At 43.2% G+C, this 19,185-nt stretch overlaps 1 protein-coding gene across 2 annotated transcripts in view; it reads left to right on the forward strand.

Moving 5' to 3' along the window:
• Positions 1 to 18,907, forward strand: part of LOC139367216 (ubiquitin protein ligase E3C) — a 51,931-nt gene extending 33,024 nt beyond the window's left edge. For both annotated transcript variants that reach the window (XM_071105415.1, XM_071105416.1), the window contains exons 21-25: positions 5,714 to 5,926; positions 7,712 to 7,900; positions 8,074 to 8,140; positions 8,720 to 8,850; positions 17,695 to 18,907. In XM_071105415.1, the coding sequence (XP_070961516.1) occupies positions 5,714 to 5,926; positions 7,712 to 7,900; positions 8,074 to 8,140; positions 8,720 to 8,850; positions 17,695 to 17,865 (771 nt within the window). In that variant the 3' untranslated portion in view covers positions 17,866 to 18,907. The remainder of the gene's footprint in view (positions 1 to 5,713; positions 5,927 to 7,711; positions 7,901 to 8,073; positions 8,141 to 8,719; positions 8,851 to 17,694) is intronic.
• Positions 18,908 to 19,185: the final 278 nt, after the last annotated feature.

Here is a 19,185-nt window from a genome sequence, read left to right on the forward strand (position 1 = left end):
CAGGCGCTCTGCTGAGCCGAGTACTGGCACCTCAAATATTCTACTGCTTGTGCTCCAGTTCCGTTTGTGGAATATTAGCTCAAAAGTGTTGTGGAGCTCCTGCACCTGAATATAAACAGTACGGACACCTATTTCAGTCCAAGTCTAGCACTGATTAGGGGCAAATGTGTAATGTAATTTTTATTTCATTTTAAATCACCTCAAGTTAACTTCAAACCAAATAATTGTGTTGATTTGATCGTGAAATTAAAAAAATGCACTGTTGCTAAAGTTAGGCTAGCTGTAGTTTGTAGTGACTGTTTAAAGAAAACCAAATGGATTACAGTTTCTTCTGCCCCATAGAATACTTTCAGGGCGAGGAACCGACGAACATCAAGTTGTAAAATACGGAACTTCCCCTTTTTAAGCTGTTTTCGGTGCCTCTCTTCTTCTGGACAATTTTGTCGGGGTAGTAAAGAGAGAGGTCTCCTGATGCCAGTCTCACTGCCCCACATCACTGTCACCGTCCAGCCAAGATCCAGTAAACTTCAGTAGGACATGTGGAGCAACCTCCCCCTCCTCGCTATGCCTCACCCATCTGGAACACCCACAGCATGCCTCTTCATGATAGTACAAAGCCCGGCATTAGCCCTGGCATAGCCTCCAAACTCTTTCAGCGGGTGGCTGAAGTTTTGTGTGTGTTTGTACCCTCCCTCCCACTTCCCCAGTGCCTTTCCTCATTAATCTCCCCGGTCGGACTAAAAGTTCCCCTTTAGAGGTGCGTTGGGTTGCACCCCTGATTGATAGCGGTGCGTTTGAAAGGCATTATATTTTTATTGATTCTTAATGTTGTAAATTAAGGAATTTATTTGGCAGCTAACAGAAGGCAACCTGCGATGTTGTTGGGCGTTTATTCTCCCTGATGGCGCTGCGATCTGCTTTAATTGCGTTGCCACTGCACTCACTTATATTAAAAGGGGTTGGGCCATAATTAATCTGTTTTATCCCGAGTCATTTTGGCACAATTTCTGGCAATAAACACCCATAAATAAAGTGGCTGTAAAAAAAGAAAATGCCACAGGTTTTTTTTTCTCCCTCCATATACTTAGTGCCACCTCTTCCCGGCACTGTGTTATTGATAGGTTTCAAGTGGGTACGCAGCGCATATGGTCAAGGAATCCAGAAGGAGCCACCTGAGAAATGCTAAGTGGATTAATTTGCATTAAACAAATCGAATGTGTTTGAAGTTGCGCAATTAACCTGTGTTTAGAAAATAGACCCTGATTTATGCCTGCCTGTGTGTTTAAGATGCATGCATTATGGAAATGGCCTAGATTTATAATCCATTTAGCTGATGTGGTCAGGGTTTTTAGTGCAATCATTTATAAGGACCTCTATATTTTAATGCCTGGAACGGGCTCTTTTTTTTAGGACTATTCCAGTACATTAGCTCCCGGTTTTATGAGTCACCTGCTCGGCCAAGGTTCTTAATGGCAGCCCAGGTCAAGGTGAGAATTGACATTTATAAAGTTTGAGGCAGGCAGATTTTAAGGCCGGTGTGTTTTAGACAGATTGTGTTCTTGTTTTGTGCTCTTGCACCGATGTGAACTGATTTACTGTCTTATCGCATCTTTATCTGATGTTCGGGTCAGTCTTTTAACCTCAGTTTTTAATTGCAAACAGCAAAGATGGCTCTCTCACCGATATCCATTGTTGTTATTGATTGATTATTCTGTTCACTTCTGTTGAGGTTTTTATGCTAGTCTGATTTGTATGACTTTATCATTACCTAATTTTTATCATAACACCTAATATATAAACAAAAAAATATAAACAAAAAAAGAAACGTCCCTTTTTCAGGACCCTGTCTTTCAAAGATAATTAGTAAAAATCCAAATAACTTCACAGATCTTCATTGTAAAGGGTTTCACATGCTTGTGCAATGAACCATAAACAATTAATGAACATGCACCTGTGGAAGGGTCGTTAAGACACTAACAGCTTACAGACGGTAGGCAATTAAAGTCACAGTTATGAAAACTTAGGACAATAAAGGGGCCTTTCTACTGACTCTGAAAAACACCAAAAGAAAGATGCCCAGGGTCCCTGCTCATCTGCGTGAACGTGCCTTAGGCATGCTGCAAGGAGGCCAGGGAAATAAATTGCAATGTCCGTACTGTGAGACACCTAAGACAGCGCTACAGGGAGACACCTGCACAGGATCGGTACATCCGAACATCACACCTGCGGGACAGGTACAGGATGGCAACAACAACTGCCTGAGTTACATCAGGAACGCACAATCCCTCCATCAGTGCTCAGACTGTCCGCAATAGGCTGAGAGAGGCTGGACTGAGGTAGGCTGGACCTAGGTAGGCAACAATGTCGTCAATGGGCACAAACCCACCGTCGCTGGACCAGACAGGACTGGCAAAAAGTACTTTTCACTGATGAGTCGCGTTTTTGTCTCACCAGGGGTGATGGTCGGATTCGCGTTTATCATCGAAGGAATGAACGTTACATCGAGGCCTGTACTCCGAAGCGGGATCGATTTGGAGGTGGAGGTTCCGTCATGGTCTGGGGCGGTGTGACACAGCATCATCGGACTGAGCTTGTTGTCATTGCAGGCAACGCTGTGCATTACAGGGAAGACATCCTCCTCCCTCATGTGGTACCCTTCCTGCAGGCTCATCCTGACATGACCCTCCAGCATGACAATGCCACCAGCCACACTGCTCGTTCTGTGCGTGATTTCCTGCAAGACAGTAATGTCAGTGTTCTGCCATGGCCAGCGAAGAGCCCAGATCTCAATCCCATTGAGCACGTCTGGAACCTGTTGGATCGGAGGGTGAGGGCTAGGGCCATTCCCCTCCAGAAATGTTCGGGAACTTGCAGGTGCCGTGGTGGAAGAGTGGGGTAACATCTCACAGCAAGAACTGGCAAATCTGGTGCAGTCCATGAGGAGGAGATACACTGCAATACTTAATGCAGCTGGTGGCCACAACTGATACTGACTGTTACATTTGATTTGTAACCCTTTGTTCAGGGACACATTATTTAATTTCTGATAGTCACATGTCTGTGGAACTTGTTCAGTTTATGTCTCAGTTGAATCTTGTTATGTTCATACAAATATTTACAAGTTTGCAAATATTTACAAGTTTAAGTTTGCTGAAAATAAACACAGTTGACAGTGAGAGGACATCTCTTTTTTTGCTGAGTTTATATTTATATATGGACTACTGTTCAAAAGCGATTTTTTTTTGTTGATTTGATCAGAAATACAGTGTAGACATTGTTAATGTTGTAAATTACTATTGTAGCTGGAAATTTTGAATGATGATTTTTAATGGAATATATACATAAGCGTACAGAGGCCCATTATCAGCAACCAGCACTCCTGTGTTCCAATGGCACTTTGTGTTAGCTAATCCAAGCTTATCATTTTAAAAGGCGAATTGATCATTAGAAAACCCGTTTGCAATTATGTTAGCACAGCTGAAAACTGCTGTGCTGATTAAAGTAGCAATAAAACGGGCTTTTTGACTAGTTGAGTATCTGGCGCATCAGCATTTGTGGGTTCGATTACAGGCTCAAAATGGCCAAAAACAAAGAACTTGTTCTGAGAAATGAAGGCTATTCGATGTGAGAAATGTCCAAGAAACTGAAGATATCGTACAACGCTGTGTACTACTCCCTTCACAGAACAGCGCAAACTGGCTCTAACCAGAATAGAAAGAGGAGTGGGAGCACAACTGAGCAAGAGGACAAGTACATTAAATCGCCATAAAAAAAAGCCAGACTGCACATGGGGACAAAGATCATACTTTTTGGAGAAATTTCTGGTCTCTGGTCTGATGAAACAAAAATAGAACTGTTTGACCATAATGACCATCGTTATTTTTGGAGGAAAAAGAGGGAGGCTTGCAAGCCGAAGAAGACCCTCCCAATCCTGAAGCACGGGGGTGGCAGCATCATGTTGTGGGGGTGCTTTGCTGCAGGAGGGACTGGTGCACTTCACAAAATAGATGGCTTCATGAGGGAGGAAAATTATGGGGATATATTGAAGCAACATGTCAAGACATCAGTCAGGAAATTAAAGCTTGGTCGCAAATGGGTCTTCCAAATGGAAAATGACCCCGAGCATACTTCCAAAGTTGTGGCAAAATGGCTTAAGGACAACAGTCAAATTATTGGAGTGGCCATCACAAAGCCCTGACCTCAATCCTATAGAAAATCTGTGGGCAGAACTGAAAAAGCGTGTGCGAGCAAGGAGGCCAACAAACCTGACTCGTTACACCAGCTCTATCAGGAAGAATGGGCCACAATTCACCCAACTTATTGTGGGAAGCTTGTGGAAGGCTACCTGAAACATTTGACCCAAGTTAACCAATTTAAAGGCAATGCTACCAAATACTAATTGAGTGTATGTAAACTTCTGACCCACTGGGAATGTGATGAAATAAGTAAAAGCTGAAATAAATCACTTTCTACTATTATTCTGACATTTCACATTCTTAAAATTAAGTGGTGATCCTAACTGACCTAAGACAGGGAATTTTTACTCGGATTAAATGTCATGAATTGTGAAAAACTTAGTTTAAATGTATTTGGCTAAGATGGATGTAAACTTCCGACTTCAACTGTATATGTGTGGACCCCTTCAACAAATTAGTGGATTTGGCTATTTTAGCCACATCCGTGTATAAAATTGAGGACACAGCCATGCATTCTCCGTACACCAACATTGGCAGTAGGATGGCCTTACTGAAGAGCTCAGTGACTTTCAACGTGGCACCGAATGACACCTTTCCAACAAGTCAGTTCGTCAAATGTATGCCCTGTTAGAGCTGGCCCTGTCAATTGTAAGTGCTGTTATTGTGGAATGAAAACATCTAGGGCCAACAACAGCTCAGCTGCGATGTGATATGCCACACAAGCTCACAGAACGGAACCGACGTGCTGAAGCCCATAGCGCATAAAAATCGTCTGTCCTTAGGTTGCAACACTCACTTCCGAGTTCCAAATTGCCTTTGGAATCAACATCAGCACAAGAACTGTCCATCGGGCGCTTCATGGAATGGGTTTCCATAGCCGAGCAGCCTAAGATCACAATGCGCAATGCCAAGCGTCGGCTGGAGTGGTGTAAAGCTTGCCGCCGTTGGATTCTGGAGCAGTGGAAATGCATTCTCTGGCGTGATGAATCACGCTTTAACATCTGGGTTTGGCGGATGACAGGAGAACGCGACCTGCCGAATGCATAGTGCCAACTGTACAGTTTGGTGGAGGAGGAATAATGGTCTGGAGCTGTTTTTCGTGGTTCAGGCTAGGCCCCTTAGTTCCAGTGAAGGGAAATCTTAACCCTACATCATGCAATTACTTCCTAGACGGCCTAGGCCTAAATTCCCAACAGTGCCCAACCTCACTAATGATCTTGTGGCTGAAGGGAAGCAAGTCTCTGCTACAATGTTCCAACATTTAGTGGAATGCCTTCCCAGAAGAGTGGAGGCTGTTATAGCAGCAAAGGGGGGACCTACTCCATATTAATGCCCATAATTTTGGAATGAGATGTTCGATGAGCAGATGTCCACGTACCTTGGTCATGCCATTTAGCAGATGCTTTTATCCAAATGAACTTACAATCATGTGTGCATACATTTTCGTATGTGCAACCCCAGCGGGTTGACCTGAGTGCATCTATGATGACCTATTACCTTTTTATTTCACCCTATAGGCCCTGTATGAGAACATGCTGGTGGAGCTGCCGTTTGCCAGCTTTTTCCTGTCCAAGCTGCTGGGCACCAGTGCTGACGTGGACATCCACCACCTGGCCTCGCTGGACCCCGAGATGTACCGCAACCTGCTCTTCCTCAAGAGCTACGAGGACGACGTGGAGGACCTGGGACTCAACTTCACCATCGTCAACAATGACCTGGGAGAGGCACAGGTGGGTGGGGCTTGTGTGTGTGTGTGTGTGTGTGTGTGTGTCGATGGGGGGGACGTAGGAGTTATCACAGCATCGCCCTCTTTGATTGCCTGTGACTCCATCCCTCTTTCCTGCCTGTGTCTCTGGCCTTGTCATTCTGTCCCCCTCGCCATTCCCTTTTCCCTCCCTGCAGTGTTAATAATTAATTTCCCTCACGTTGTCTGTATTCGGCACTGAGAGAGATAAAGCACGTCGTCAGCTCTCGCCCTGAGTGGTGCCGTGCCGCGGGGAATAGGAGGCTCTCTGTTGACCATTCTACCAAGCCGGCCATCAAGCAATTTTCTCAGAACACGCCTGAGAGGCATGCCGTTTACTTCTTTGGCACGTCCAACACGTCTTTTTTTTTTAGACAGAGAGGGGTCTATTCACTGCCCTCTAGTCACCCTCACCAGTCACCCCGGGCTGGGCTAAGCACTCTACCCGCTCGCCCTGTTTGCTCAGGGCCTTACCTTCTCTTATTAGCTCCTCTTTAAACAGGCTTGAACAGACGCGCTACAGTGTAGCCCGCGGTCGCAAATAGGGCATCCCAAATACGATTCGGAAAACAATTTGCGGGAGATAAGGCACACACTCGGAGGCAGACTGGCCCGTATATGCCCTCGGAAGATAGCCAAAGCAAGCAAGATAAAGACAATCATTCTCAGACATTAGCACATAATCAGAAACACAAAATGAAACTCAGATAGTGGGCCTGCTGGCTACTAACCCTTATGTGGTTAGCTACTTAATGTACTTTTTAATCGATTTTGTAGGGTGACTGGCTACCCCCTGACTGGCTACTTTTTTCATTAAGGTGGCTACTTCAGATTTTCGGGAACATATTGATCTTAGAGTATTAGAAAAGTTCCTTAGTGATCTGGATTATTTTACTGTGATTATGTGGTATGTGTCCTTACTCCTCCAAGACCATTCAACCAAAATGCAAAACCCTCCAGGAAGGAGAGAGATCAGGTTTTGTGACCCAAAACCCAACACTATAGCCGATCATAGAAAACAACTCAAGTAAAAGTGAAAGTCACCCAGTAAAATTCTAAAAGTGTTTTTAAATATACTTCAGTGTCAAAAGTAAATGTAATTTCTAAAATATACTTAAGTACAAAAGTAAAATTTTAAATCATTTCAAATTCCCAAACCAGACAACACCATTTTCTTGTTTGTTTTTTAATTTACGTATAGCCAGCGGCACACTCCAACACTCAGACATCATTTAAAAAAACTAAGCATGTGTGTTTAGTGAGTCCGCCAGATCAGAGGCAGTAGGGATGACCAGGGATGTTGTCTTGAGAAGTGCGGGAATTGGACCATTTTCCTGTCCTGCTAAGCATTCAAAATGTAACGAGTGCTTTTAGGTGGTCAGGGAAAATGTTTAGAGTAAAAAGGACATGATTTTCTGAAGGAATGTAGTGAAGTATAAGTTGTCCAAAAAATATAATTAGTTAAGATATCCCCAGAAAACTACACAAGTCATACTTGAAAGTATTTTACACCACTGCCCCTGGGCCCCTTGATCAGTGACTTCTCCCCTTGCTCCACTGGTACCTTCTCTGGGTCGACACACCCTAAAAAGCTGATCTTGACGCAATAATATTACATGCTCCACTATGAAATGTATTTTTGAAGTTGAGAGCATTGAGAAAGTAATACCCTAAGTGAAGTGTGAGGTTGACATATGGTGGCTTTCGCCTGGTTGCCCTCTACGTGGATATGAGATAAATGCCTGTATGTCTGACAGGGCCTTTCTTCCAGGTGGTTGAGCTGAAGCCTGGAGGGAAGGACATCCCTGTGTCCACGGCCAACAGGATAGCGTATATCCATTTAGTGGCAGATTACCGACTCAACAAACAGATCAGGCCCCACTGCCTGGCCTTCAGACAGGGCCTGGCCAATGTGGTCAACCTGGAGTGGCTGCGTATGTTTGACCAGCAGGAGATCCAGGTAACGTCAAGGATATTCACTAGGTTTGCAAAATCCAGAGGATTTCTGAAAAACGTCTAATTTTGGGAAAGTTACCAGAATGTTGCAAGTCGATTCACTTTACTTTTACAAACATGCACACGTAAATATACACTTCAACATTTTCTTCATCGATCTTTGCTTTCCCACTACAGGTGTTGATATCTGGAGCTCATGTACCCATTTGTCTTGACGACCTGAAGACGTTTACAAACTACTCAGGTATGATCACATTAATGGATGGTTTGTAAAAGTTTATTTTAAGAAACAAGCTACTCAGGTATGATCACATTATGGATGGTTTGTACAATTTTATTTAAAGAAACAAAACTACTCAGGTATGATCAAAATTATGGATGGTTTGTATTAGTTTATTTTAAGAAACAAAACTATTTAGGCTCTGCCATAATGGTGAAAATGATATTGAAGTTGTACTCATTAATACTCGGTGATAGTCCGTTTCTAGTAGTAGTGATTACTTTGACCATTTTAATGTGCTGTAAAGTCAGGAGGATTTCCATAGAGCTAACTGTCAAGCTCTCCTGCCAACTTCATGGGACAGGTGGCCTAGTCACGGCATACGGTTGTGCTTTAGAGTAATGTGTTTGTTGAATGGGGGGTAGTCGAGATGGCATGGCTGCATCATGAGTCTTAAACAACCCAAACAATGTGACAGCTACGTCTGTCAGACAGTGGATTCACTCGGTTTACAGGGTTTTTTTTTGTTTTTTTTTTGTTTTTTTTTAAAGATTTAAAACCCAGGTGTGTCAGATTTATCATTTCTCTCTCTCTCTTCACCAGGTGGTTACACTGCCACTCACCCTGTCATTACCATCTTCTGGGAGGTGGTGGAAAGCTTCACCGATGAAGAGAAACGCAAGCTGCTCAAGTTTGTCACCAGTTGCTCGCGGCCTCCCCTCCTGGGCTTCAAGGTGAGGGTTGACCAAAAGTTCATTACGTCTGCTTTTTTTTCTTTCCTGCCCCTCTTTTCTACCCTCCGTCTGGTATTATAGACTGTGTTGATTGTAGCCGGCGCCATCAGGAGTTCAACCAAAGACTGTGAGAGTCCAAATTACACCCTATATTTTTTACTAAAAGTAGTGCACTATATATTATAGGTAATAGGGTGCCATTTAGGACGCAACCCAAGACTAAATCCAGCGCTAGGGAGTGTTCACTGTTGTAATGGGCATGTAATGAAAATGCCTGGCCTGATAACTCCCTCCGATGATCCTTTTCAAATTAGGCTCGGTGATAAGACTCATAATGCTCCCTAGCTCGTGCTTATCTCCTATACCTGCTCACTGCAGTTCACAACCCTCCTCTGGATTATAAATCCATTTGAGCCCTTTGCCCGACCGTTTGGGCGTGAGCTCGGTTGGCAGGTATCACCCGCCGGACAAATATTGACGTTGGTGTCAGACTAAGCCGGCGGCACGGTGAACGTTTGCACTGTTGGCTCCTGTTTGACCTCGATGAGAAATGGGGAGACGTTAGTTTCACACACAAAATAAAGGCATACAGTGCATTCAGAAAGTATTCAGAAACCTTGACTTTTTCCACATTTTGTTATGTTGCAGCCTTATTCTAAAATTGATTTTAAAATAAAAAATGCTTCTCTTCAATCTACACACAATACCCCATAATGACAAAGCAAAAACAGATTTTTATACATTTTTGTAAATGTATTAATATTGAAAACCATATACCTTATTTACATAAGTATACAGACCCTTTGCTATGAGACTCCAAATTGAGCTCAGTTGCATCCTGTTTCCATTGATCATCCTTGAGATGTTTCTAAAACTTGATTGGAGTCCACCTGTGGTAAATTCAATTGGTTGGACATAATTTGAAAAGACCTGTCTATACCTGTCTATATAAGGTCAAACCAAATCAAATTTTATTGGTCACATACACATATTTAGCAGATGTTATTGCGGGTGTAGCTAAATGCTTGTGTTTCTAGCTCCGACAGTGCAGTAATATCTAACAAGTAATATCTAACCATTTCATAACAATACACACAAATCTAAGTAAAGGAATGGAATTAAGAATGTATAAATATATGGACGAGCAATGTCAGAGCGGCATAGACTAAGATACAGTAGAATAGAATACAGTTTATACATATGAGATGGGTAATGCAAAATATGTAAACATTATTAAACCTCTTAGAGCTACCCCCTACTTTTTTCAATTTCCGCCTGAAGACATACCCAAATCTAACTGCCTGGAGCTCAGGCACAGAACCAAGGAAATGCATATTCTTGGTACCATTTAAAAGAAAACACTCTGAAGTGTGTGTAAATGTGAATTGAATGTAGGAGAATAAAACACAATAGATCTGGTTTAGATAATACAATGAAAAAAAAAATGTTTTTTTTTATTGTTGTATCATCATCTTTAAAATAAACAAGATTAAACAAACATTCAGATAGGATGATGGGGACAATTTCAGTGAAAAACATAAGAGTACTTGTGCAAAGTTTCAGAATGATAACTTCCAAAATGAGTGTGCTACATGACATTTATCATGAAGTCACCCAGGTGTCCCACACAAGTAGCCCAAATGTACCCAAGTGTCCAAATTGGTGAAGTCATACATTTTGAATGGAATAACTATATACAAAATACCAAAATGGTATTCTAACACACCGCCCCAAAAAATTTAGAAAAAACATGAAAGAAAAAAAATACACATTTACAAAATAACACTTTCAATATTTGGAAGACCCCCAGTCCTCTACACAATATTATGCTGCTGATGCCAGGTGACATAGCACATCCATGCCTGCAGAAATACATTTGGGCAGATGAACACCACTTGTGGCAGGAGCTGGATGAACCAGCTTCAGTGGGGGATGGACACCTTGGCACTGGGGGCTCCCATTCGGAGTCAGTGTCACTGCGAAAGAAAATGTTCAGTTAGAATAGTTTCACCTATGAGCCCTGTATCAACAGGTATAATAAACATATATATAGAGAGTACAGGGAACATATGGTTGAATATATTATTATAGACCTGCTAGATCTACTGTCTCATTTATATTATGACATTTCAGCTAGATCTACTGTCTTTATTATATTACAACAGACCAGCTGTATCTACTGTTTCCATTTCACTTTGGCCATTGTTGTGGGCCTGCCCTCCCCTCAACAGCCTCAAATAGGCTATTTCATTTCACAAATAATATTTTATATTATTAATTTCAAACAACGGCATTAGCATGAGAAGAACTTACCAGTCCAAAACGATGTCCTCTCTGTTCAAAAAATATTCCTCCATTTGGGAATCGATAAATTAATCGTCCTCGATCAATTTCTTCTAAAATGGTGTGTACATCTGTATATCTAGACTTAGATTTAGCTTTTCCTGACTTAGTCGCCATACTGATTGATATATAAACTGAAGATGCGCTTTACCAAAACAATGCTGTGCGTAAAATGCGTTGCTCCTTCCGGTATGAATAGTCAATGGCGAATGAACCTCTTTACGCCGGAGTTTACTACATGGGTTGGTCTTTCAACACATAAACATTACATATTGCCGTTTACCTCAGCTCATTGACTATCTACCCAGCTAGATTTCAAGACTATCAGTGGTCATTGGGTTAAAATACAGTCAATCAACGAAACAGCGGGCAAATCATTGGTGCACAATGATGTCATTACTTGTTGTCTTCAAATCGGTTTCTTTCAGTCAATACGTCCCGCGAAATGACCCATCAGGTTTGGTTGTGTTACAAACAAACCAGTTGATTGCAATGAAACCAAACATGACTGGAAAAGTCACGTTCTGTGTGTGTATTTACCTCGAATGTGTCGTCGAAAATGGAATGAGACGGAATTCACGACACAAGCGGTTCACAAAATGTTTTGTGTTAGGCTATAAAAATTGATTTTATCAAACAAAAAAACATTCATTGCGTAACAATGAGCATTGGGATTGCAAACAGAGGAAGATCGTCAAAGGTAAACAATTTATTTTATTGCAGTTTGTGATTTTGTTACCCCTGTGCTGGTTGAAATAGTGTTTTTTTATGGGGCTCTATCCTCAGATAATCGCATCATATTCTTTCGCAGTAAATCCTTTTTTAAATCTGACAACGCAGTTGGATTAGCAAGATTCTAGGCTTTCGAAACATGTGAGACACTTGTATTTTCATTAATGTTTAATATGACTATTTATGTAGCGATCACCGTATGTTGTCGAATTTCATCCCGCTACCGGGTTCCGTGCGCAGAGAGGTTAAAGACTAGTGTTCCATTTATTAAAGTGGCCAGTGATTTCAAGTCTATGTATATAGGCAGCAGCCTCTGTGCTAGTGATGACTATTTAACAGTCTGATGGCCTTGAGATAGAAGCTGTTTTTCAGTCTCTCGGTCCCAGCTTTGATGCACTTGTACTGATCTCGCCTTCTGGATGATAGCGGGGTGAACAGACAGTGGCTTGGGTGGTTGATGTCCTTGATGATCATTTTGGCATTCAAGTGTCATCGGGTGCTGTAGGTGTCCTGGAGGGCATGTCAGAGCATAAACCATGAGGTCGATGGGATTGTCCATACAGCTCCGAGGCACAGATCTGGGGAAGGGCACCAAAAAATTCTGCAACATTGAAGGTTTCCAAGAACACAATTGCCTCCATCATTCTTAAATGTAAGAAGTTTGGAACCATCAAGACTGAACAATCAGTGGAAAAGGGCCTTGGTCAGGGAGGTGACCATGAACAAGATGGTCACTCTGACAGAGCTCCCGAGTTCCTCTGTGGAGATGGGAGATCCTTCCAGAAAAACAAGCATCTCTGCAGCACTCTACCAATCAGGTCTTTATGGTAGAGTGCTCCTCAGTAAAAGGCACATGACAGCCTACTTGGAGTTTGCCAAAAGGCACCTAAAGGACTAAGATTCTCTGGTCTGATGAAACCAATATTGAACTCTTTAGCCTGAATGCCAAGTTTCACGTCTGGAGGAAACCTGGCACCATCCTGGTGACAGCATCATGCTGTAGGGATGTTTTTTTAGGGGCAGGGAATGGGAGACTAGTCTGTATCGAGGGCGCAAAGTACAGAGAGATTCTTGATGAAAACCTGCTCCAGAGCGCTCAGGACCTCAGACTGGGGCGAAGGTTCACCCTCCAACAGGACAACGACCCTAAGCACACAGCCAAGACAACACAGGAGACTCTCAACACAGGAGACACACAGGAAAAGTCTCCAGCCAGAGCCCGGACTTGAACCCGATCTAACATCTCTGGAGAGACCTGAAAATAGCTGTGCTAATCGCAGCCAAATGTACTTCAGCAAAGTACTGAGTAAAAGGTCTGAATACTTATTTAAATTTGATATTTCTATTTTTTATTCTTAATAAATTTGCAAAATGTCATAAAATCCTGTTTTTGCTTTGTCATTAGGGGGTATTGTGGGTCAATTGAGGAGGGGAAAAAACTATTTAATCGATTTTAGAATAATGCTGTAATGTAACAAAATGTGAATAAAGTCAAGAGGTCTGAATACTTTCCTGAGGCACTGTATATTTTATGTTGTTAGATGTCTTTATTTGGGCAAAGGGTATAACCTCAGAACCATATACAGTGCCTTGCGAAAGTATTCGGCGCCCTTGAACTTTGCGACCTTTTGCCACATTTCAGGCTTCAAACATAAAGATATAAAACTGTATTTTTTTTGTGAAGAATCAACAACAAGTGGGACACAATCATGAAGTGGAACGACATTTATTGGATATTTCAAACTTTTTTAACAAATCAAAAACTGAAAAATTGGGCGTGCAAAATTATTCAGCCCCTTTACTTTCAGTGCAGCAAACTCTCTCCAGAAGTTCAGTGAGGATCTCTGAATGATCCAATGTTGACCTAAATGACTAATGGTGATAAATACAATCCACCTGTGTCTAATCAAGTCTCCGTATAAATGCACCTGCACTGTGATAGTCTCAGAGGTCCGTTAAAAGCGCAGAGAGCATCATGAAGAACAAGGAACACACCAGGCAGGTCCGAGATACTGTTGTGAAGACGTTTAAAGCCGGATTTGGATACAAAAAGATTTCTCAAGCTTTAAACAACCCAAGGAGCACTGTGCAAGCAATAATATTGAAATGGAAGGAGTATCAGACCACTGCAAATCTACCAAGATCTGGCCGTCCCTCTAAACTTTCAGCTCATACAAGGAGAAGACTGATCAGAGATGCAGCCAAGAGGCCCATGATCACTCTGGATGAACTGCAGAGATCTACAGCTGAGGTGGGAGACTCTGTCCATAGGACAACAATCAGTCGTATATTGCACAAATCTGGCCTTTATGGAAGAGTGGCAAGAAGAAAGCCATTTCTTAAAGATATCCATAAAAAGTGTTGTTTAAAGTTTGCCACAAGCCACCAAACATGTGGAAGAAGGTGCTCTGGTCAGATGAAACCAAAATTGAACTTTTTGGCAACAATGCAAAACGTTATGTTTGGCGTAAAAGCAACACAGCTCATCACCCTGAACACACCATCCCCACTGTCAAACATGGTGGTGGCAGCATCATGGTTTGGGCCTGCTTTTCTTCAGCAGGGACAGGGAAGATGGTTAAAATTGATGGGAAGATGGATGGAGCCAAATACAGGACCATTCTGGAAGAAAACCTGATGGAGTCTGCAAAAGACCTGAGACTGGGACGGAGATTTGTCTTCCAACAAGACAATGATCCAAAACATAAAGCAAAATCTACAATGGAATGGTTCAAAAATAAACATATCCAGGTGTTAGAATGGCCAAGTCAGGGCTTCCCGGGTGGCGCAGTGGTTAAGGGCGCTGTACCGCAGCGCCAGCTGTGCCATCAGAGTCCCTGGGTTCGCGCCCAGACTCTTTCGTAACCGGCCGCGACCGGGAGGTCCGTGGGGCGACGCACAATTGGCCTAGCGTCGTCCGGGTTAGGGAGGGATTGGTCGGTAGGGATCTCCTTGTCTCATCGCGCACCAGCGACTCCTGTGGCAGGCTGGGCGCAGTGCGCGCCAGCCAAGGTTGCCAGGTGCACGGTGTAGCCTCCGACACATTGGTGCGGCTGGCTTCCGGGTTGGATACGCGCTGTGTTAAGAAGCAGTACGGCTGGTTGGGTTGTGTATCGGAGGACGCATGACATTCAGCCTTCGTCTCTCCCGAGCCCGTACGGGAGTTGTAGCAATGAGACAAAGTTCAAGGGGGCCGAATACTTTCGCAAGGCACTGTACTTGTTTTGAATCACTACCCCCCAAAAAACTAGCACCAAAACATTGCTGCAACATCATCGAAAGCTGTTTGTTTCCAAAATGACTTCAGCCAAGAGCTGAAACTTGTGCTGAAATGGTGGAATTGTGTTTATCGGAATTACCATTGCTGTGTCATCAGCTGATGATTCCTCCAATCGAGAGCCGTTTCACTTTCCTAATGACTTGATTTAGAGAGACACTAAAACAGTTGGAAATAGAAAGGAGAAGAGCGCTGCTGAAATCCATTAGGATTTTTATACGCCTTACTTAGGATTACCAGAAGCTGTAATTGTCATATGATTGGTTTTATTACTGTTTATTGCCATCGTTAGTTAAGAATACTTAAGTGCTCCCACAGCGGGGTGAGGAGGGTACAGATGGGAACGCTCCTAAAAATCTCCCTCGGTGGCTCAGGCTGGAGAGTCACCCGCCCCAGTTTAATGAATTTGACTTTGGGGAGTGTGCGGATGTGCCGTTCCCTCCCGGTCTCCTTCCCCCCTCCCTGTCTCCTCCCCAGGCCAGAGGGGGGGGGGGGGGGGGGGGGTTCATGGTGATTGGTGGGGCGGAGAGCGGCCCCTGACCCTAACCCTGAGCCCGTGCTAGCCCAGCCTTAATTAGCTGCCGTAAATGTCCAAGGATTCATTAGCGGAGAAATAGCTCTGTCAGGAGAAGCCATTTAAAAAAGATGATGGAGAGCCTTTTTTCCAGAATGATCGTTCCCGTAATGACACTTTCTCAATAAGCAACGATAGTTTAATACAGTAATTGTCCGAAAAATTGGGTCGTTACTGCAGAGCCCCCCCAGAACCATTTAACCGGGCTGGTACAGGCGCTGAACCCCACACGCCACACTCCTAATCTTTAAATAGCCTGACAAATTAATTGCTGTAGAGCGGCGGGACGTTAGAAACAGAGAGGATGTTTCCTGTGGATTCTGATGGAAAACGTCAGTGGTTGCGCTCCAAATGGCACCCTATTCCCTATATAGTGCACTACTTTTGACCAGGGACCATAGGGAAACACATAGGGCCCTGTTCAAAAGTAGTGCACTATATAGGGAATAGCGTTCCATTTGGGACGCAGACAGTGTCTTGGCCTTGATGATGTGGGTGGAGATGAGGTGACCTGGCCTCATCACCAGAAAGCATAATTTGAAAAGTGCCAGATAGACAACATGAAGTGACCATTCGCTGCTCTTGCTCAGTACCCAATCCAAAAGGCTACCAGTGGGGAAGTGTCTCCTTCAAACATCAGCAGCCTATTTTTAATTTATATCCACGCTGAATTAGCTAAACACTTAACGTCACGTCCTATCACATTTATTCCCTGATGTCGCTTGACATTTACGGCTTAATTAGAATTGCCCGGGATATGATGATCATCATCGGTGACATCAGATGATCCATGTCTTTCTGTCTGGTTGGCCCGGGACGATACCAGTAACGCGATACTCGTTAGTATCGTGGCAAGGAAACGAAACACGAAGCTGATTTGAACTTCTTTAGGAAAACAAAACCGCCCGGAAACAAACATTGTTACGTTGTCGTCTAGAGTCACACGTGTTTATTTTCCCAAGCTATAGCAACACAATAATTGACATGCAGCGTTTGGTCTGCTTCGTGGTTTCATTTTTGCCATGGACAAAATATCACGGGGAAAAAATATAGATCACGATGCTGGTATCGCACTGTTGGTCTTCAATTATCCTTATGTACCTCTGTTCAGCTTGTTGTATTTCAGTAACTGAATGATTCATTCTTTGGGGTGCCCCGTACACACTTAGATTCTACAACTAAAACAATGGTTGTAATACAACAGATATTTTTGATAACAGCAAGTCTGTCGGCATAAAAGTGTCCACAACTCTTGTGTAATTATTTTTGTCAAGAAAAACTCTTGCTATATAAGACGTGTTGTGCCAAATGTGTTGTTCGTCAATTGGATAAACGGAATGTATCGAGAGCCTTCGTGGCACAGATAGAACAATGAGACCGTTGTTTCACCGGATGTATGAATCTAAAACATCCGGTTAGCATTTCCACTCGCCACCAAAAATGGTGATGAGAGGAGGCCCAGTGGCCGGCGGTGGGAGATGGTGGAGCGAGATGGATTTTGGCCGACATTCTGCTAATTCTGTAATGGATGAAACATTTGATCTCAATACAGTTTTCTGTTCCCCAAACTAGAACCTTGTTATGAACAGCCGGTACTAAGTTTTGTAGACGTATCCCTTTGCCAAAGTTTCTAAACTGCGTGTTGTTTAGGAGTACACGGGTGAATTGAGTTATTGCACACGCGCACTTCAACGAGTAGGCGTTCCCTAACGGAAATATGCAAATACATGCTAGAACACTCTAATTGAATCTCGCAAGCTTGTGCTTGACTCTGCTCAACTCCTTGTTCTGCCTTCTATAGTTAATTTGCTCCCATTGGAAACGATAGGCCGCGGCCTATCTTAGGTTATTCATAAAAACTTTGTCCGTGACCCTCTGAATCTCTTGTTTGACAAGGTTCTCCCCACTGTGTTTCCAGGAGCTGTACCCAGCCTTCTGCATCCATAACGGGGGGAACGACCTGGAGCGCCTGCCCACGGCCTCCACCTGCATGAACCTGCTCAAGCTGCCCGAGTTCTGCGACCAGCACCTGATGAGGAACAAGTTGCTGTACGCCATCGAGTCCTCCGCAGGCTTCGAGCTCAGTTGAGGGGGGGGGGTGTCTGTCTCTGACTCCCTGAAAACCACTGACTCAATGGACATGGATGGGCCAGAGAAGACTGTCTGTTGAGAAAGAGCGTGAAACAAAGACTTAGGGGAAAGATGCATTGGTATCTCTCTGACTGGGTGGAAAACAAACAGGGGTGAAAGGAGTGTCACCCAAATCAGATGAGGAAGAGGGGGACGAGGGAAGAATGGAGGGGAAGGGAAAAGTGCAGTCATTTATTTTTATTTTTATATAACTTAAATGTGTATTAAAAATCTACAAAACGCAAAAAAGAGCAGCAACAATTGAATCTCGAGGCTGTTTTATTTGAAAGACTTTGTGCAAAAGTAAATGAACAGACGAGATCTACTGTGAGTGTGTCCATGGCGATACATTTGACCCTTAAGCACAGCGAGTTGTGAAATTATCAACAGAAATAAACATCAACAACAACGGAGTGTTCACCAAAGATTGACCCGTGCTGTGCTGTTGGAAAATGGGTAGAAGAGAGGCACAGGAAATAAGAGGACAGAGGTGGGAGATGGGGTGACATACAGGACTGCAACACTCCTAACACCCCTGTGTCAAGGGTTTTAAGAGGGTCTAATAGCGCCTGTTCCAAATGGCGCCCTATTCCCTATATCGTTCACTACTTTTAACCTGATCCCTATGGGCCCTGGTCAAAAGTAGTGCACTATTACGGGAATAGGGTGCCATTAGGGACATTTTTAACTATAGGTCATATTTTGTGATTACTGTTATGGTTATTATCGTTTTCAGAACATAAAAATGCTAATGGTTTGGGCAGGCTACTGTGTTGGTTTTTCAAGGCAAAGACTAGTATTGTTGATAAGAGATTGGACACAACTATTGATTATGATGATCATGGAATATTTGTTAATATGTATATGTGTTTACACCACTCTTGTACAATTCTTTCACTCATTATTTGTACAGGCTGCTTTTCTCTGTTTCTTTTTCCTCTTGTGTTTCGAATGAAGGCCTGGTGTTCTCACACACAGATTAAAGTGAACAATCTATTCTACAGTACTTGCCCTGGCTGTAATGCGTATCCACCAGAGCATGTGAGCAGAGTTGAGCGGTTGGAAAATCCCGCACATCGTTCCAGCACTCCATGTCCTTTCCTGCAGTTCCGCTAGAACCTATCCGCGCTCAAAGGGGGGAAAACTGCCACTCCATTCATGTAAATGACCATTTAACCAGCACCCATCTGTTTTTGTGACTGCCTGGTCCTACCGTTTTGTTTGAAGTATTTAAACCAAGCCATATGGATTTGAATGAACATGAAAAGGTGAATGTAAG

Source organism: Oncorhynchus clarkii, chromosome 15 (assembly GCF_045791955.1).
Source record: "Oncorhynchus clarkii lewisi isolate Uvic-CL-2024 chromosome 15, UVic_Ocla_1.0, whole genome shotgun sequence".
In the NCBI taxonomy this organism is placed as follows: Eukaryota; Metazoa; Chordata; class Actinopteri; order Salmoniformes; family Salmonidae; genus Oncorhynchus; species Oncorhynchus clarkii.